The sequence below is a fragment of the Lepisosteus oculatus genome, chromosome 10 (assembly GCF_040954835.1).
Source record: "Lepisosteus oculatus isolate fLepOcu1 chromosome 10, fLepOcu1.hap2, whole genome shotgun sequence".
Classification (NCBI taxonomy): domain Eukaryota; kingdom Metazoa; phylum Chordata; class Actinopteri; order Semionotiformes; family Lepisosteidae; genus Lepisosteus; species Lepisosteus oculatus.
The window spans coordinates 42,454,350-42,473,430 of NC_090705.1; the positions used below are offsets into that span (position 1 = coordinate 42,454,350).

Sequence of the window (19,081 nt, forward strand, 5' to 3'; positions counted from 1 at the left end):
GATTCAGGGAAATGCATGTGAATTAAGAACTGGTTAACAGAAACAGAGTACAGATAATGCTGAAATTGGGGTGACAATTAATGGAGTACTACAAGGATCTGTACTAGGACCACTGCTCTTCCTAATTTACAGGATACCAGTATAGTCATCTAGATTCTGGGATAGTTAGCAAATATGTCAGGTTTGCATCTGATGAGGATAAGCCAACACTGGAGAGGAAGGAAATCAAATTTAAAAAGTTTTAGATAAAATTCAAAATTCAAGGTATATAAGCAAATACCTAGTTGATGTCATTGAATGTAAACAAGGGTTTTGGCTGTTCTAGAATCCACCCAGAGAACAGCCAGATGCATTCTGGGATATAAAGGAGTGTCACACTGACAAGCTGAAAGAACTGAGCCTATTCAGTTCTGAACAGGGAAGACAACTACCAAATGGGCTCGACAGGCCCCTTACTCGTAACCTGATCTCACAATAACCTCTTATTTATGACCTACCTTATGTTTTAAATTCAAGGTACTAATAAGGACAGTTACCATGAAGGAGATTGAGGTCATTAGCACAGAACTACAGGGATCAGTATTATGACGTTTATGCTTCCCAAATTAACTCACTGTCTTAGATTGATAGAGTTAGCAAATCTGGCGAATTTGCAGATGATACAAAAGTAGCTGAAGTTGCAAATGCTGTTTCAGTAACACAAATGATACAACAGGACATTACTCATATCTGGGAAGACACCTGGCAAATGAAATCTAGTGTGGATAATTTCAAGATACTACGTGTTACATGCAAGTTGCCAGGTGTTTATTAAAGTCAACACAGCACTTCAGGGATACAGATGCTACAGAGGCAAAAAAGGAGTAACAAGGTTAATTCCTCACCTTAAAGTGATGTTATTCTCAATATGATTAAAAGAAGTGAGTGTTTTTAGCCTGGACGGGGAACATTCACAATTTTGAGAAGTATTAACTAAGCCAATCCAGAGGACATCTTTAAAATCAATACCAATACAAGGAACAGGGGATGCAAGCAGAAATGATGTTCAAGAGCATTCAGGTCAGAAAGCAGGTGTCATGGCTAGCCTGGTACAAACTCCTATTTCCCACACCACCGGGCATCCGTAAAACACTGGAGTTTGTAAGTAAAGGCTTTTTACTTTTTTATAAATCATTAGGACAGTCTATAAACAAATGAAATTGTGTTTGTGTCCAATATGGAATGTGTACAATTCACTGAAGGCAGTGAGTTACGTCTCCCTGGAAATGTCTTAATATCACAACAGAATTTAATCCTTCAGGAGTGATTGGTATCTACCAGCTTATTGTTTTATCCTCCAGTAAATAAGAAAGAGCTCCTTTCATTCTGTGACAATGCACATATAAATTAGCCTCTTTTTTTAAACTCAGTATAGAGCTAAACTATTCCAAACCCTCCAGGGATCATGTATCACACACAGATGGTGACAGATTGTTTGCATATCTTGTGCACATTTACTTCAGAGGTGAAAATGGCATTCCCCTGTTAGTGTAGCATACGTTTCACATAAAAGAATATTGGGGATATTGGAACCTGTGCAATGGATTTAAACTATGTGTATCTTAACACAAACTCATGGGGCACTCAGTTATATTCCATGAGGCTATTTTAAGACATGCGTTTTCATACAGGCTTGTTAAATGTCAAACCAACAGACATGCCACTGACTAGCCCTGATAGGAACATGTACTGAGAGTGTCTTGATGTTGTAGTAAGTGCAATGGTATGTCTTGGTACACTCAACACTGATAATGTGAATCAGCCAACTGTTACAGAAACTGGAAACCTAACTGTCAACAGACTGCAATGGAATACATTATTTAATAGATTAGTAAACAGATTAAGCTTTGCTAGACAGGTATCCTAAGACAATGTAAAGTAAATCAATAATTGAAGAAGGCAAACAGGAAACCCTGGGTGCTAATTACAAAGTCACCCCCAATGCGCAGATTGCAGGCAAGGACACTGTATGCTCTGTGGCAGACTGTCCATGGCACCTAAGGACATCAACAGCCAGGAGCTGGAGAGCTGCATTAACAAAGTGAAGTGCAGAGATAAAAGAAAGCAAAAGCAGGGACTCACTCAGCCCTGTAGAGTGAAAAATGTCGGAAGACTACCCACATATAAAACTCTCCACGAAACCATGTTGCAACTGAACTCTAGTACATTGTCAGTAAAGGCAGATTATGAAAATTTAAGAGAAGCAACAATACAGTTCTATCTTGTAACACAACCCACAATTACAGGAAACAAAACCTTCATTTAAAGGAGAAGTAACAGCTGAGAAAAGGGTCTTATGTGCTGCAGATAAGAAAAACAAGGCCACAGGACAAAAACCAGCATGAATTATTGGTAATTATTAGCAAATCACATGCTTTTGAGGACAGGGAGGTGTAGTGCATGGTAAAAGCAGCAGATCTACAGCTAGCTACTGCACATAATGCCACACTACAGCCCCCTTCAGCTTGTAGCATTTAAATGCAAGCCATGAACAAAATCAGAAGACACTGACAGCATGCTCTATTCGTGTCAAGACAAAGAAATGAGCAGCTATGCCTGAGCGGACGGTGACCGTGACAAGAACCTGTACAGACGTACTTCTGAGTCACACTACATGACTACAGCTGGTCAAGATTCACCAAGTGGTCACTGTCTCCAGTCTATGTTTGAAAGAGAGCTTGTAAAATTACTTTAGGGATTTTGAATGAAGTTTTTTTTAATTAATCTACTTTCCCAATTTGCCAAAAGTAAACCAAAATATAGATATATATAAGAATTTTCTTATTGCTTTTTATGTGGAGATGTTTCATTATTTAATGAACAAATCTGAATCACAGCACCAGTGTGGGCTTGACACAAGTCTAACGAAGAGAAATTAATTGATGTCTGCTATGTAATGACATTGTTACAGATTATGGTAGGTGACTATGGATGTGTCTAAAAAAATCCAGAGACAATAGGTAAAACGCCTAGCTAGTGTCAGCATTTCCACTTGTTAGAGCTTCAAACCAAGGCATCTTTACTGAGCTGTGCTGGGTGTGAGACACACTGATCAAAAGGATCTTCTGATATACCTTAGTTAATGAAGTTCTGCGTGAATGATCAAGAGTGTCAGACGCGTCGGATAAAAGACAGAGAGGAGAAGAGAACACGATACAAGAGGAACAGAACATAAAGCATGTGCCAGGCTAGAGGTCCTTGTCCAGACCATCTGAGAAGACCAGGTTTGAGCCAAGTATTTGAACCTCTGTAAGAGAGCTTGCTGTTCTGTGTTTGATTTCCTGAGTGAAGAAACCCTCAGTTAAAAACGGCCTCTTCTGGTTAGTGGGCACATTTTAGAGATAGGTTCCCTTTCATTTTGCAGCATGCAGGTTTCCAGAGAAATTGAACCATGGGTTGTATTCTGCTTAATTCGGAAGGCAGCTTTATCTTAATCTGGCCTTTGCCCACTCTTAATGGGATGCAATACTTACATGTGACAAGCTGACACATTTTTCCAAGTAAACAAATTAAACTCCAAACTTTAAGCCTTTGCTTAAAAGAGGTACAAAACAAGAATGTTTTCACAAAGTAGAAGCAGACATTTTAATTACTGGTGTTGCTAAACCAACAATAAAGACAAAGCGTTTATTTATTATATAAGTAATGGGGATTGACAACAGAATTGACAATGTCAGTGATGAACAGAGGTGTTGAGGTGTAAATGAAATGCTGTACCTTCAAAATATTAAGTCAAAATCGGATACTCTTCATATCTATGACACCAAAATGTCAACACACCCACTAGGCAAATCACAAACAAAGTATGTAATGGGAGCTCTCAGTTTCACAGAGGCTTCTTCCCTTTACCCGGTGGAGACTCACAATAAGATTTTAGGTTTATAATTTGTGCCTGGCAGGTGAGTCAGAGTCACACTATAACTTGATATGAACATATATTAACAAACCAGACAATTAGAATTAGATACAGTACCTTCCTTATACAGCAGATGAACATCTGTTTCTTGATGACCAACCAGGTTATTCAAAAGCGCCACCGCATTCTGCATTGTACCACCAAGTACATTGTCCTGGTGATCCTGTTAAATCAAATAATGGAACAAATTGAAAATCAAAAGGAAAGTAATCAGAACTCCAAAAAAAGTGAAAACTGGAAATCATTCCCACACTATGTATACATAATACATCAATGTAACCATAATAAGAAAAATGTCTGGATTTTGTTTCTTCAAATTTGACATTATAGAGTACTTTGTGGCAAAAAGTCTCAGTTAAATACATCATGGTTCCATGCTGTAACACAATAAAATGTGAAAAAGTCCAAGGGGGTGTAGACTGTCTACAGGCACTGTAAATGACATTATAAGAACATACAAAAGGTTACAAAAGAGAGGAGGGAAATCAGTCTTTTCTGTCCTTGAAGATTATGAGTACTTGAATCAGGACCTCTTGTAGCCTTCGCTGTGTAAGACAACTTTAACTGTATGATATTTATTTAAGCTTGGCTGGTCTTTTGTGGACTGACTCCAGAGCTGCAATATATTTGTTTTGTAACGTAGTGTTCAAAACTGTACACAATATTCTGAATTGCATCTTACAATTAACAAACACATCTTACAATTGTGTTTGATTTTTTTATTGACAGCATCTGGACTAACAACATAAAACGCAAGCAAAAAATACAAGTACAGATAGCTAAGAACCTATTTAACATCCAATGAATGCTATGATTTTAAAGAGGAATAACATGCTGATTCCTGAATTTACGGTAACCTCTGATTTACAAAATTCCACAAGGGATCAATAGTTCAGCATTTTCTCTTCCCGAGCCACAGGGACTCAAGCTATTGTTCAAAGACCAAGAGATACCAATAATTGAAACAGCAGGACAGCTTCTCTTGAAACTCATTATACCAGGATATAACGTGGCTCACAGCACAAAATTACTCTCTGTATTCTCATGAAAATAATACACAAGATAATAAAGACACCAACTACTATCTTTTGTGTTTTCACTCTTAAATACTTTAGTTCAGTATTGTTAAGACAACCATTCCGTAACACAGGAAGTAGATTGTGTCTAACAGCTGGACCCACGCTTCCCAGAGAAGTACACAGACACTCATACACACACCCACGCACACCCCCATCACCAGCTTTCTAATTAGATTATTGTACTATCTACACAACAAGGAGACATCTGTGGAATAATCCCATTTTAGCTTTGCACAACAAACAGACATGGATTTTGACCTTTGATTTGGTTGCTATGTATTCCACAAACACAGCTTTTATTTCAAGGAATCAGAAACCACAGCAGAAGTAGCAACAATCAATAAGTACCACTAGCTTAAGCATTTTAGGCTAAGACTTCACAAATGTTTTATGAACCCTGCAAAAACGATTTGTTTATAATGCACTAGTACACGTTTTTCATTTTTATTTTGATCTATAAGAACGTAAAGGCTTGAATGCCAAAAGCAATGAAGATGTTATTTGTAGCCAGCAGCCATATCACCCTGCAACTCACAACTGGCAACCCACTGAAGCTAAGCAGGTGTGAGCCTGGTCAGTACCTGGATGGGAGACCTCCTGGGAAAGACTAAGGTTGCTGCTGGAAGAGGTGTTAGTGGGGCCAGCAGGGGGCGCTCACCCTGTGGTCCATGTGGGTCCTAATGCCCCAGTATAGTGATGGGGACACTATACTGTAAACAGGCGCCGTCCTTCGGATGAGACGTAAAACCGAGGTCCTGACTCTCTGTGGTCATTAAAAAAATCCCAGGGCGCTTCTCGAAAAGAGTAGGGGTGTACCCCGGTGTCCTGGCCAAATTTCCAATTGGCCCTTACTAATCATGGCCTCCTAATAATCCCCCTCTATGAATTGGCTACATTACTCTGCTCTCCTCCCCACTGATAGCTGATGTGTGGTGAGCATTCTGGCGCAATATGGCTGCCGTCGCATCATCCAGGTGGATGCTGCACATTGGTGGTGGTGGAGGGGAGTCCCCATTACCTGTAAAGCGCTTTGAGTGGAGTGTCCAGAAAAGCGCTATATAAGTGTAAGCAATTATTATTATTATACAGCACTCCATTAACACTTCTGACGTCATTAGCCACATGTTTATTGCTAGCTTGTTAAAAGAATATGTGAACATTATGCTATAGATAATAATAGCAGGCACTAAAAAGTATGCAAGCACTATATGTGGTATTCACAATCTCTTAAAATATGGTGGATAAAAAGCTCAACCACTTTCACATTGGAAAAAATAATATTTTGTGCATGCAGATCACACATTTCAGCACCAGTTAAAAAGTTCAGTTCTAGGTCTTCAAAGAAAACCAAAAGGTAGTTAACACATTAAACATTATTGAATTTATAATAACAGAATTAAGTTCTTCTTTCAGTCTTAAAATTTTATGACACCCTTCCTACCCTCACAATTTTGCATTTAAAACTGTATGAGAACAATCAGGGCTTTAATAGCATCACAATTTATTTCCCCCCAACATTTCACGTCACAAAAAAACACAAATAAGTTACTAAACCTAAATTATTACCATATTATTATTTTCTTGAAATAAAGCAGATAAAGCAGAATGATTTCTTAATATCTGTATTACAGCATGAACACATGAAAATATTCATGAAGCTCCACTGAGTGCTGACATACTGCAGTAAAGCTTCTATAGCACACAACAACACTCAAGCTCTCAGGCACAGCAGTGTGCGAAAGGGAGTCGTCCTGCAAGGACGATACCATGATCTGGACAGCAACCACCTCAAAGAAGCACAGCAGTGTCAGCAAGGAATTTATTTATGGCACATTAGCATTGTTTTTTTTTCTAAGGGATGTCTGTCTGGAACCTTCCTGTTCATTATATCTTCATTTCAGAGTAACGCATTGACAGACCTGAGACATACCATCAACATGAAGACAGAGTGCTCAGGATTTTAGGGCTGGATGTATGTTGTAGTGTTTAAACATTAGACACCAATTTCTTACTGCTGAAATCTTCATGGCAAGTGGGAAGTGGGCTAACAGCGCATTAGTAGATAAACAGCTACAGTGCACAGGTTTAGTCCGTTTTACTTCGGTGACGTGCACAAACATGCCTTCATAATTCTGGTGTCAAATGTCTTCGTGGTTGAGGCATTTAAAATCTTTTAGAAAATGGCTGATTAATAGGCTTCTGAATCTAACAAGGAAAATATAAATTGTAAGAAAAAAATAATATAAATTGTGCTCAAATATTGACAGAAAACCACAGCTATAGCTAAAAACAATTAAACTTTATAAACATGCTGAATTACTATCTGAAAGAAGACACAGGAAATGAATGAGCTCTTACTATGCCTAATAAAATTAACAAGACGCAAGCTTTCAATGTCCTTTCATCCCATTGTGTCTAAAAAACACAAAATTAAATGAGTATTGTATTAAAGAAGACAGTAAAATTATTTTAATGATGTTAGTTGGGCCTTTTAGAGAAGCTTTCTTCCTTCTGTTTGCAATTGCAGTCCACATCTGTGTCACCTGAAGCTACTGTAAGGACAGTTTCTTTATATTACTGTACATGAAGAAATGTTGTCTATCGCAGCCAAGATAATTAAGACATAATTAAAATCTCAGCCTGCTGCAGTTTAACCGCTGTGGTGGAGATGGCAGTCACCCAGACAGCATCTTTACTGTCCACACTAATGAGGGAAACAGCAGGCCTACTCCCTGAATCACTCTCTGGAGGACTTGTGCATATAGTACAAACAAGTGCAGTGGACGCTATTAAAGCCTTTCTTTCTCCATCCTACCCTTTACACATTCTCTCCTTTTTCTCCCATTTCCACTGTTTTTTAAAGACAGAATTCTTATCCAGGCCTCTGGTGTTTTCAGACCTTATTGTTATCGATCACAAAGCTCCTCTGCTTGCTTTTAGCTACAGTACATGCTCTTAAGCACCCCTCCCCTCTCCCCAGACAACAGCAATAAGGGAGCCTTACACAGTGGGCTTGGATTAGCCTGCAGACTGTCACATGGTGCTGAATGGGTCGCAGCAGAGCAAAATGAAGAAACAGGGAAAATAGGAAAAAACTGCCAACCAGAGCAATTAAACAGAACCGTGAACTACATGTACATTTATTATTCATAAATCTTTGGTAGATTTAACAGTTACTTAAAAATCAGATATATAATGCGATACAGCTTTGTTATATTCACTCTTTTTTTGTATTGTGCATCCTTTTCTATGTTCATGAATTCAAAAATTAAGTTTCTTTATTTTTACACAACAACTTTTTACATAAAAATGACATCATAAGACTGACATCATAAACGTAAAATTTCAAGATAAACTTATAGATCTGAAAGAGTAAAAAAGCCACCATTAACGAGCTGGTGCTCCCCCCAGGGTGTGAGCAGTCTGAACTGTGTACTTCAGCCTCTTTCACCTGCACGCTCACGTAGGGCTAGCGAGGTGATGTGGTGGACCGTTCCAGTGAAGCACGCTCACATCTGTAAGCAGCTGCTCCTTTTAATTTCTGAATTTTTGAGCCGCCTCAGACAGGAACTGTGCCTCCAAGCCATTGCGTAAGTGGTCATGATGGGATCAGAGTTCAACTCAGCAGTCATTCTGTCTCCGGGTCCAACAAACTTTCAGCCTCTAGTACCACTGGTCCCATGTATGGTATAGAAGACCCCAAGTATGGTGGAACTTTGCAAAGGAGTATGGAGGAGCTCACCCAGCTACAGCTCACATGCCCAACAGCTGTAAAACACACTGCGGCTCGAGTATAGGAAGCCCACGCTGTCCTGAGCCAGCAAAAGAGTGTCTATAATGTACTGGGATCAGTGCTAGTCAGCACTAAGACAGGTTAACAACTAGTCTGTCTTATACAACTCTTCTGTCTGCTCTTTATAGCAGGGCATGTTCAACCGTCGAGGAGAAGAGAGCCCAGGTGGAATACTAGCAGCTCCGCTGTCTGGTTAAAGTCCGAAAAGCGAGATGAGTTTCAGAAGGAAGGCCGGGTTCAGACATCACGAGAACCTGGAGCCATTACCAGCAAATCAGATACTACAAAGCAATACGTGCTGATACAGACCTGTAGCCATGTGTGTAGCCACTGATACTATGTGTAGCCACTGATACTATGATGAGCTGTTAACACCAAGATATTGGCTAGGATTTGTAGGAACCTTTCTGCCACCAGACTGGCAGTCTGGAAAGCTCAGTGATCTTGCCTATCATTATTCCTTTATTTAAAGAGCCTTTTCTTCTGCTCATAGAGGACTTTAGTTTAGGCTAGTGAGTTGAAAAGGCAATAATACAGTCGTATGGAATAGATGTAATCAAGCAATAACAGCAACACCAGCTCAGTTCCTGACGTTGTGTTTTAAAACGAAGAGAAAGAGCTCGGAATCAGAAAGGGGCAAGCGGCCATGACTAAGTGTGGGGAACAGACTCTAACAAGCTCCGAGGAGAAAAGTAAATATGTCCTACCTGCAACTGCATGAAAGTGAAAGGAGCTGATGTGTAGGAAGAAATGGCTCATTATCTCCTCCAGCCTTGGGGTGTTCAGAGTATGACACAATACATGCTCTGCCACTTCCCACAGACAGGGCTTGGCAGCTCCAATATACAGATCCGCCCACTTGCACCGTGGAAGGGCGATATTCCATGTGTGGTGGCGAGCGACTTTTCAAAATCAAAGGTAACTGTGGCTTTTCTTCCAGTTAACCAGATGCAAAATGTGAAGTTTTCAGACATTACAGGGATTTTTGGCAACATAATTTAGCACAATTGCACTACTGCTTCAACTACTACTTTTATTAAATGTTACATTATGCAAAATAACAATTCACCATAAAATATTTAGAGCCAAATGATCAGAAAACAAAAAATGCGTTTTTTTCTTTATTCACTTCATTTGGATCTTCTTAATGGGTTTATAGTGATATAACAAAATTTCTTCCGCTGTTTCATGCATTACGGAGCAACTGTACAATTCTGCATTCACTTCACAAATTGCAAGTGATGCAGGGCTGTGCTTTGCTGCAGTGTACAAAGCATGTTGTTAATGACAAGCTGCACTTTCAAAATGCTTTAGAGTAGAAGGAACAGCTAGCTTGGGGATGTATGCTCCATTACTTTTTATTCACAAAACCCTCTGCCTGCTGAAACCATTCCAAAACATTAATTTTATTAGGAAAACAAGCCACTGATTTGTATACCACTTCGATATTACATTTTTACTAGTCTGATGAGACACAGGTGCAATACTGACCGAGTAGTCTATCGAGTGTGGTTTCATTTATTGTGACTAAATGCTTCCTGTGCTGTGAAAAGCATTCAGGCAGATGCTTGAGGATGCCTATAATGTAACATATACTGCCACCCGGGAGAAATATTTGTAGTCATAAGACCATTTACCAGAGCATGAGCAACACAAATCTGTCCACTGGGACCAGAAGGAGACTTACGGTAAGGAGTCTGTGTTAGTGAATTAGCTGTTAAAAATGACCAACACACCTTCTGAAAGATGCTTGGCCCAGCTTTTTAAAAGACGCCCTTTTTTCCATTGAACCACATTACAGAGCTACACGTCTCAGAGCCTCTGCCAGATGCCTTTCTAGAATCAAAGTGGATCATTTGGTCTAAGGAAAAAATATATTGTATCTTGTATATGACAATCTTCCACATCAGCACTTTTGTTATGCTAATTAAACTCTGCTTAGCTAGATTTTTAAAAAATATTTTAAAGTCTAATTCAGGTTTTAAAAGTGCATAACTTGGTAAAATAAGTATGCAAGAGAGAAAGATCCACTTTTATTAATATTACAACTATAAACACTGACCTTTTCTGTTTATTATTCGAGGAAGACACCTATGACAGCTGATACTGTTCTCTCATAAGGGGTATGTCCTCTAGTAATTGACATCTTCCATATAGCAATCTCGGTTTACTGGATTCACCCCAACTATGTAAATAAGTACTGGAGAACTGATATAACATAATGTGGTTTTTATAACGCAGTGTTAGAATGCAACACAACAGAGTGACTGAAATTGGGAACTGGCCTTACAGTCAACACAATTAGTTTTATTGTGACCAGCAGTTTTTAAAGGAAAGTGTCTTCAAACTAAGGAATTATCCAACAGACTACAGTTTGTTTACAATTTAATCTGAAGAGTTATCTGCAAGGTTCATTTCAGTTTTTTAACGTTAATGAAAACAAGACAGGAAACAGAAAACATGGAAACAGATCAAAGTTATCTGTATACATATAGTATATTTATTTAACTCTGGCTGTCTCTGAAGATTGAACAGAAAGAAGCCTTGTGATGTAATGAGTGATGTAATTAAATTTCAGTAGTCATTTCTACTTTTTTCTCTGTTATATAAATTATTAATCAACTGAGCAATTCATAAGAAGAATTACAACAATACGTCCACAGAGAAACTGCACTGTTTATTGCAGAGTATAATACTCTTATATTATAAGATACACTTATTTTGGAAACTGATCAGTGGAAATTGATTTGGATTTGGTGACTGTATGATTAGAACATGTCTCTAATATTGTACAGTAAAGAATGTAAAGCATTTTATTAAAAAGCTGCTTGTTTTACGGCTCTGATGACAGGTCTGATCTATGTTATTCTGTGCAGTACCGAGTAGCTCAAAATCCATGTTTATTTTTATATCCATATTAACTGCAAGTGCAATGAGATACCACATTCATCTGCTTGTTAGAAGATTCCTATTGGACTGCAGGCAGGAGGATTTTTTCAGGTTTTTCAATGTGATGCTGACTGCAGCTTGCACTAGACTGTACAGTATGAGCCACTGCAGCTCAGCTCAATTAACCCTGAGCTCCCACTTTCTTCTCTGTCACTCAATAACATATTTTGCCTAATGAGCCTACCTCTGTTTTTTTCATTTGCATAAAGTAAAAAAAAACAAATAAGAATGCAATGCAAAGATTGTGTTCTTATGCATGACAAGATGAAAAATTATACTGAACCAAATCCAGTACAAAACAGAGCTTGACTTATGCCTCAATAGTAGAAAAGTTTTCTACACATTGCGTAGAACATACATTTTCATGACAGATGATCAAATTGGAATGAACCTAATATACTGCTAATACAGTTTTTCATCACTACATGGCTCTACACATTTCAAACCTAAGGCACTTTCATCAGGTGTGGATTCACAGCAGTGTGTGCTCAGCAAACCATTTTTCCTTGTGATTGCTTATTCCAAGCATGGAGCAAAAGCAGAACAGTAATGAATTTAAATTAATACATTTTGTTCGAAAAAAGAAACAGGAATGAAATTCAATTTTAAAATGCACTCACCAAAATGACTTGAAAGATGACAGGTAAGAGACTGCTTTCTTCAATGAGCCTGTAACCGAAACAAAACATTAATATTATATTAAGAGCAAGTGAATATTCAATCTTCATAAAGTCACCAATACTACATCTGTATACATTCTTCAGTGTAAAGAATGTAACATGAATATATGCAGTGCCAAGATCAGTGATCTGAAAAACGACCTTTGACTAATTCTCTCAAGAAAATGAGCTTCACAACAGCCAAGCAAGAAGGAGTAATGTACCAGTTTATTGAAAATGACTTGCTCTCACAAATTGATTAAGGTTTTTGATTCACAAGCAATTACTGAATGTATGTAAAGGTGGTTGGTATAGAAATAAAAAACTGTAATTGAGCAGCTTTAGAGAATTAAATTAGTTAGAGGTCACAGATAAAAAAGAAACATAAGGTTGCCATTTAATAATGATTTATCACCTGGCAATGTAATTTGTATCGTTATATCTGATTGAATCTCTAGTGAAAAGTATATAAATAACAATTCAATATTTAGCTTTATACTACAGCAATGTATTTGTGCAGATACAGATGAACACAACTCCTTTGTATTCATCAGTAATCCTTTGGACATGGAAGAAAATTGATTTCAAAACAATTTAATTCAAAAACAGAATACCGTTAACATCAGAATGCAATAAACCTACTGCATTTTGTCACAGTGCATACAGAAAGACTATTTTGATCCTTTTTCATTATTTCCGTCCTTCTTTTGCAATAGATGTAACTTAAAGGTCTGTGGATGATTAAAAGACATTTTTCACAGAACTATTCATTATTCTAGTTAATTCTGAAATGACAGGTAAAAAGGTAAAGAGTTTTAAGCAGCACCACGGCCTGTCCTTTGCTCGCTGTCCGTGAATATGTATCCATGGACGAGTCAAACTGTCATGACACAGTAAATAAACCCAGGCAAAGCTGCTGACGAGAGTCGGGCACTTTTTCAACGTGCTGCGTCAGGGCGGGAGAAGGACTGTGTGCAATTCTCCCATCCGAATTGCAGCAACAGTGGAACAGCGAGATGACAGGGAAGAGAAGAGAGAGGGGAGAAGGAAGCAAAAGAAAATGAAACGATAACCTGATTCCTGGTACTGAGCATCCCTGAGCATCAGTCTAAAAACATGAACTATTCCAAACCCTGTTGAGTTTTGAATTACAACCATTACAGTGGTTAATGACAACCACAAAGGATAAAGTAGGCTTTTACATATTTTTTACTTAAAAAGGTTTCACTGCACACTTTCTTTGGACATGTACGGGTTAGTGTCACTATACAGTAGGTGTTGACAGCAAGTACAGTCTCTGATCTCCCTTTCTGACTCCACTGTTCTCAGAAACCTGGCCAAGAAAAAAATCTATAACATCGATCTAAAATTATATTGAGGGAAACAGCTCCCACATTTTACAGAGCAAGGGTCATGTTAAAGAAAAGAGTGTAACAGCCCCCAAATGCCTAAGACCAATATAAATATTATTTTTCTATACAAGTAATCAAACTAGTATTTAACGTAAACAACTGACACATCAAGTAACTCAAATTAATCACTTTCCCGAGACACTAAATCCCAGAAAATTCTGGGCTCATGCATTGTTCAATAGAATCTTCTGGTGTCAGGATGCACTAAAAATAAATACCACATTCACATTTAATTCATAACGCAGTTAATAAGAAGGCAATTAATTCTGCCCTGTGTTGCACTTTGTAGGAAGTGGCATTTGTGTTGTGAAAAGTCATCCCAAAGGTGCTAGAACATCAAATACAACACACTGTTGTTGGATTTCCCATCTGATAAAATTAAAAACTAATCAAGTTTGACTTTCATTCCCTTTGTGCACATATGGAGGCTGAAAGCTAGATGACATTTAGTTAAATTTCTATAAAGTCCTCCAAAGGAACAATATTTCATGAAATGCCATTTTTCCCATCACTTCATTTATTTTATTTCCCCAGATAGTCAGATCCCCCCCCCCCCCCCCCCAAATAACCCCAGTGATGCTTTGTAACTTCTGTACTCTCCAAAATAATGATTCAGAGCCATCAATCTTGAAAATAATTTCACCCGTGACTGCTGAAAGTTTTTTAGAATAATTCTTCTGCAAAGGCTGAAAATATCAAACACACCAATAAAGTATGCAATGGCAAAAGCAAATAATTAAAGTAAATAAAGTAAATAAATTAATATTAGTAAATAATTAAAACACAAACCACAGCACATTAAAACACAAGATACAGAAATGAGAAGAGTTTTCATCCCAAAGTGGTTTACACGTACAATTCATTCACCACTGAAGCACAGCACCAACGTGAGAGATATTATAGCTACAGTGTCATTATTAGTGATGCACCAGCAGCCCTGCTGCTTCTCTAACTTTAGAGAGGCCAGATGGTTCAAGATTAGAGCAGAATCTGGTCATGACACCCCTACTCTTTTGAAAATCGTCAAGGCATCTTTAATGACCACGTAGTCAGTCTAACATGTCAACTGAAGGGAGGCCCCTTCCACCGATGTGTCTCACGGGTCACTGTACCGGCACGTAGGTTTTGGGAAATTCTTGTCCAGAGTGAAGAGTGACACCTCCACAATGACTAAGCAACCTTGCTTTTGTAGCTTTTGAGCAATAATGATGCTGAAAAGGAAGACCCAAAGTATAGGCATGCCCTCTTTTTTCACCAGTAATTTTCACTTATATAATCAAAAACTCCCATCAACAGATGTGAGCTTCACTGAGCTAGCACAGGGCATGATATTTTATTAAACCTCCCACCCAGTCGAAGTACAGACAGTAATGAGCTGCTGTTTTAGGATGGGGACCTGCAGGCAGAGTGGCAATGACAGGTTTGCAGGAGAGGAAAGAAGTCATCAGGACATGATCTGCATTAGCAGAGGAAAGGGAGGACGTGCTCAGAGATGCCTCACGGGGGACCGCTGTCTAGCACTCAGCCACACAACGACACCACTTAAATAGAGGCTCTGGAAAGACACAAGAGAGACATGGCCCTCCTCCTTCCATCTTGCACTTTTATGTGGGGCAGCATCAGGCACACTATAAACTGGAATGAAAATAGCATGCCGAACAACGAAAAAAATTAAATAAAAAGGTCTCTGAAAGACTACAGATAATCAGCCATATCATCTTCACTTAACACAAGCTGTGCCCGAAATGCCTTCAAATGCTATACAGCCACTGAACAAATGGGCCACTGGAGTCATTTACACCAGTACTAAAACACATGTACACACAAATCAACTGAATGCATTTCGCCCTTTCTTTTTGCAAAGTCCATAACTTTCAGGTTTGACAGGCACTCCTCCACAACCCTATCATTACTGTCAGAATAGTTTCAAAAACAGATCTGTCAATTCACAGGCAGTTTCGTGCTGAATCAGATGGAAAGCAAAATGTGAGACAGGAGTAAGATGAATCTGGCAAACAGTCAGGAGTAGTCAACCTTCATCATCCCCCAGACAGCAAGGTAAATGACATGTCGAGGTGCTCTAAATTCTAATTGACAGCACAAATACCAACGTCCATTTTAATAACAGGGTAAAAGATGTCTTCGTGTAATAAAAAGGTACTGAAGGTATTCAAAATGACTCATTTTGGATGAGTGCTATGTACTCAACATGGCCAATAAAAAAAAGAAATTTTAACATAGACTTTGTACAACTGGTAACTTATTTTCAGGGTCTCCTCTATGTCATGTATTACCACTATACTGTATTACTAAAATACATCTTGGTTAATGGTTTAACAAGTAATATATGTCTAATACACGCCTATTAGTGAAACAAAGCTGCTAATAACATACCATATTTTATAATAACCACAACATAGCATTTGTCACTGAGATGATGTCTACTTAAACTATGAAATAAGTCTTCTTTAGCATCAGGAAGACCTCTAAACTGACTTCAGAAAACATATGTTTAGACTAGCAACATGAAAATTAGATTACAAACATATTCAGCAAAGTATTGCCTTCCAATGTTATTTTGGATGATAATGCCTGTCCAAAAGAATAAGTTGCAGAAAGCACAGAATCCACACGTTTCATACAATGGGCCAATGTAGCTAGAGAGCTCAGACAAAGTCCCTTTTAACCAATTTTCAGGAGAACTCTATCATTTCAAACTCTTATGCGAAACCAAGCTCTTGTGTAAAAATCTAAACTGAACGTTTCTCGTTTTAAATTGTAATTAATCGACTATAGCATGCAGCTGCAAACTCAGCTGAATGCTTCATTGACTTACACTAGCTCTTTCAGACATAAGAAACACAACAAATGGTGCGGTTTAAACAGTTTGGTGCAGCAATCAGTGCCACAGAAGGCATGCTAGTTGTACACCTAGGCTTTCACAGGACAGCTGCTGTAAGCTAGTGGCCTGAGAAAAGACGTTCCACAGAGAAAATAAAACAGACCATCTCGATCTGATGGTGCAGCTGTCAAACTCCACATCAAACTTCATGAGGGCTGCAGGTGTGAAAATCTTTTTGCTTTCCTGAACAAACTGGAAAGTCTAAACAAGTGGGAATGAGACAGGGTTACAGACACCAAAACTAACAGCTTTGAATATTTACAGAGGAGGATCAAACCTTTTCTGAAATATCCCCTTTATTCTAACAAGGAAATACACAAGTATGAAAATAATATTCACTCCCCTAAAATACAATATGACTTGTTGTGTAAGGTGAGCTCGGGTCCAGAGAATCGCATGTCAGTATTGCAGTCAGGACCACAGACAACACCACACTGTCATCATCTTAAGCTGTGCCTTTCTATGACAGACAAAAACTGCCAGTACTTAACTTCCACCTAATGTTCACAGAATACCTCAATATTTGTCAATAAGATTCATTGTGTGCAAAGAAATCTAACCATTTATATTTTTGGATATTTTCAGTCTTCAGGTAATCTATATGCATATTTTTGACATTTGTTAGGGAAATTTTATACCATTAGCCATGAGCAATACTAGAATTCTCAGTCCGATTTCATACTATCAAGACCACCTTTACTAATAAATTTCAATATCATAGCCAGACAATTTTTACATTGATATACTAAACTGCAAATTTGCAGGTCTAAAGTATAACATCCTATCCAAGTCCTATATTACGCAGAAACATAGAACTTGAAAGAATCCCTGCAACCAAAAACAAGCAAAATCCACAGCAAAGTAAATCAAAGAGTTTTAAGGATTTCTTTTGGGTAAGATCTGACTTTACAGGGTCTGTGCTTGTCAGCACCAGAAGCACTGAATTATGTGTATAGTCCATTAGTGCTTTTGCATTCTGTTTCATCTCACTTCAAAACATTTAGATGGAACAATAAAGTTTGGTACTCAAGTGTAATTTACGAGTTATTACAAGTGAGTAAAGATGAAAGATTTTTAAAACACCCAGAGGGCTTTTAAAACATCCTTTGTCAACTCTTTAGTCTTATACAGCCCACAGGTGACACATTATTCAGCAGAGATACTGTCTGGACATGCTCAGCTTACAGAGATCAGTGAGTCTGGATCACAAAGCAGTAATCTGAATGACTGCAATCAATCTCTGCCTTATGTTGGGATTTCTCGATCTCCCATTCTCCCGACGATAAAGAAAACCTGACAAGTCTGTGCACAGCAGCACCTTGCTTGATAATATTACTGCTGCGTGAAAAAAGTGCAGGGAAAGGAGTTACCATATTACTGTAATAGCCCTAGGAGCACTTTTAATAAAATGCCATATCCATAACGGAGACAAATAATACAGAGTCTGGAGGACATTTGAGAACAAAATAATTCTGCTGTATGTTTGGTGCTCTCAATGAACACAACGTAAGAGCCCAAGCTTAAGCAGAATAAACAGCACTTACTTTCCTGATCAAAAGTGTAAATAAACAAGTTAAAGTACTTGTTCAGTTCAGTGTCCTGTAACGGTTAAACAATTATATTCCAAAATACTATGTTATTATTAAAATGTTTAAGACATTTTGTGACATAATGAGGAAGGAAAAATGTTTTTCAATCTTGTTTTACTCTAAATAACAACTTTACATCATCTCTATAATCGATAAATGTTATTTTCAGTTAGCTCGCAAATATATTCATACATGATACAATGTAACTAAAAGATAGATTCAGCAAATACATTTGCAACTGTACATTCAATTTGTGTTGCTCAAAGAAAACTGAATGTAAATTCAGTATTTCAATATGCTCACAATTATTTACACCCCAGCTTTAGGATTATGATAATCATCCATTGGTTTTCATAGTTTTGTAATAAATTCAGCTAGTTATTAGTTTTTTTTAAAAGATTCCCAATCCTTGCCCTTGGGTGTAAGTTATCCTCCCAAGACATTGTTCTGTTCTGATTGCGCGTTTGGATAAAATACTTCTTATTCTTCTGTGTTCATTTTCCCTTAACGACCGGTGGCAATTTGAGGTGACTTTTTTTTTTCCAAACTTCTCGAGCCCTTGTGAAACAAGCAGCGGACTAAGGAAACATTAACATATTCAATTTACAATATTTATTTCTGGCCTATAAAGGGTATGAATATAAATTTAAAAATTGCAATTAGAAAAATATGCTATTATTTTAGAGATATACTTTTTACTTCAATAATTATTATTAATTCTATGGATAATGAATGTGCACTTT

At 37.9% G+C, this 19,081-nt stretch overlaps 1 protein-coding gene across 3 annotated transcripts in view; it reads right to left on the reverse strand.

Moving 5' to 3' along the window:
* ulk4 (unc-51 like kinase 4) overlaps positions 1-19,081 on the reverse strand; it is a 112,379-nt gene that overhangs the window by 41,503 nt on the left and 51,795 nt on the right. For all 3 annotated transcript variants that reach the window (XM_015357027.2, XM_015357026.2, XM_015357030.2), the window contains exons 31-32: positions 12,397-12,445; positions 4,013-4,118 (exon numbers count right to left, since the gene is read on the reverse strand). In XM_015357027.2, the coding sequence (XP_015212513.2) occupies positions 4,013-4,118; positions 12,397-12,445 (155 nt within the window). The remainder of the gene's footprint in view (positions 1-4,012; positions 4,119-12,396; positions 12,446-19,081) is intronic.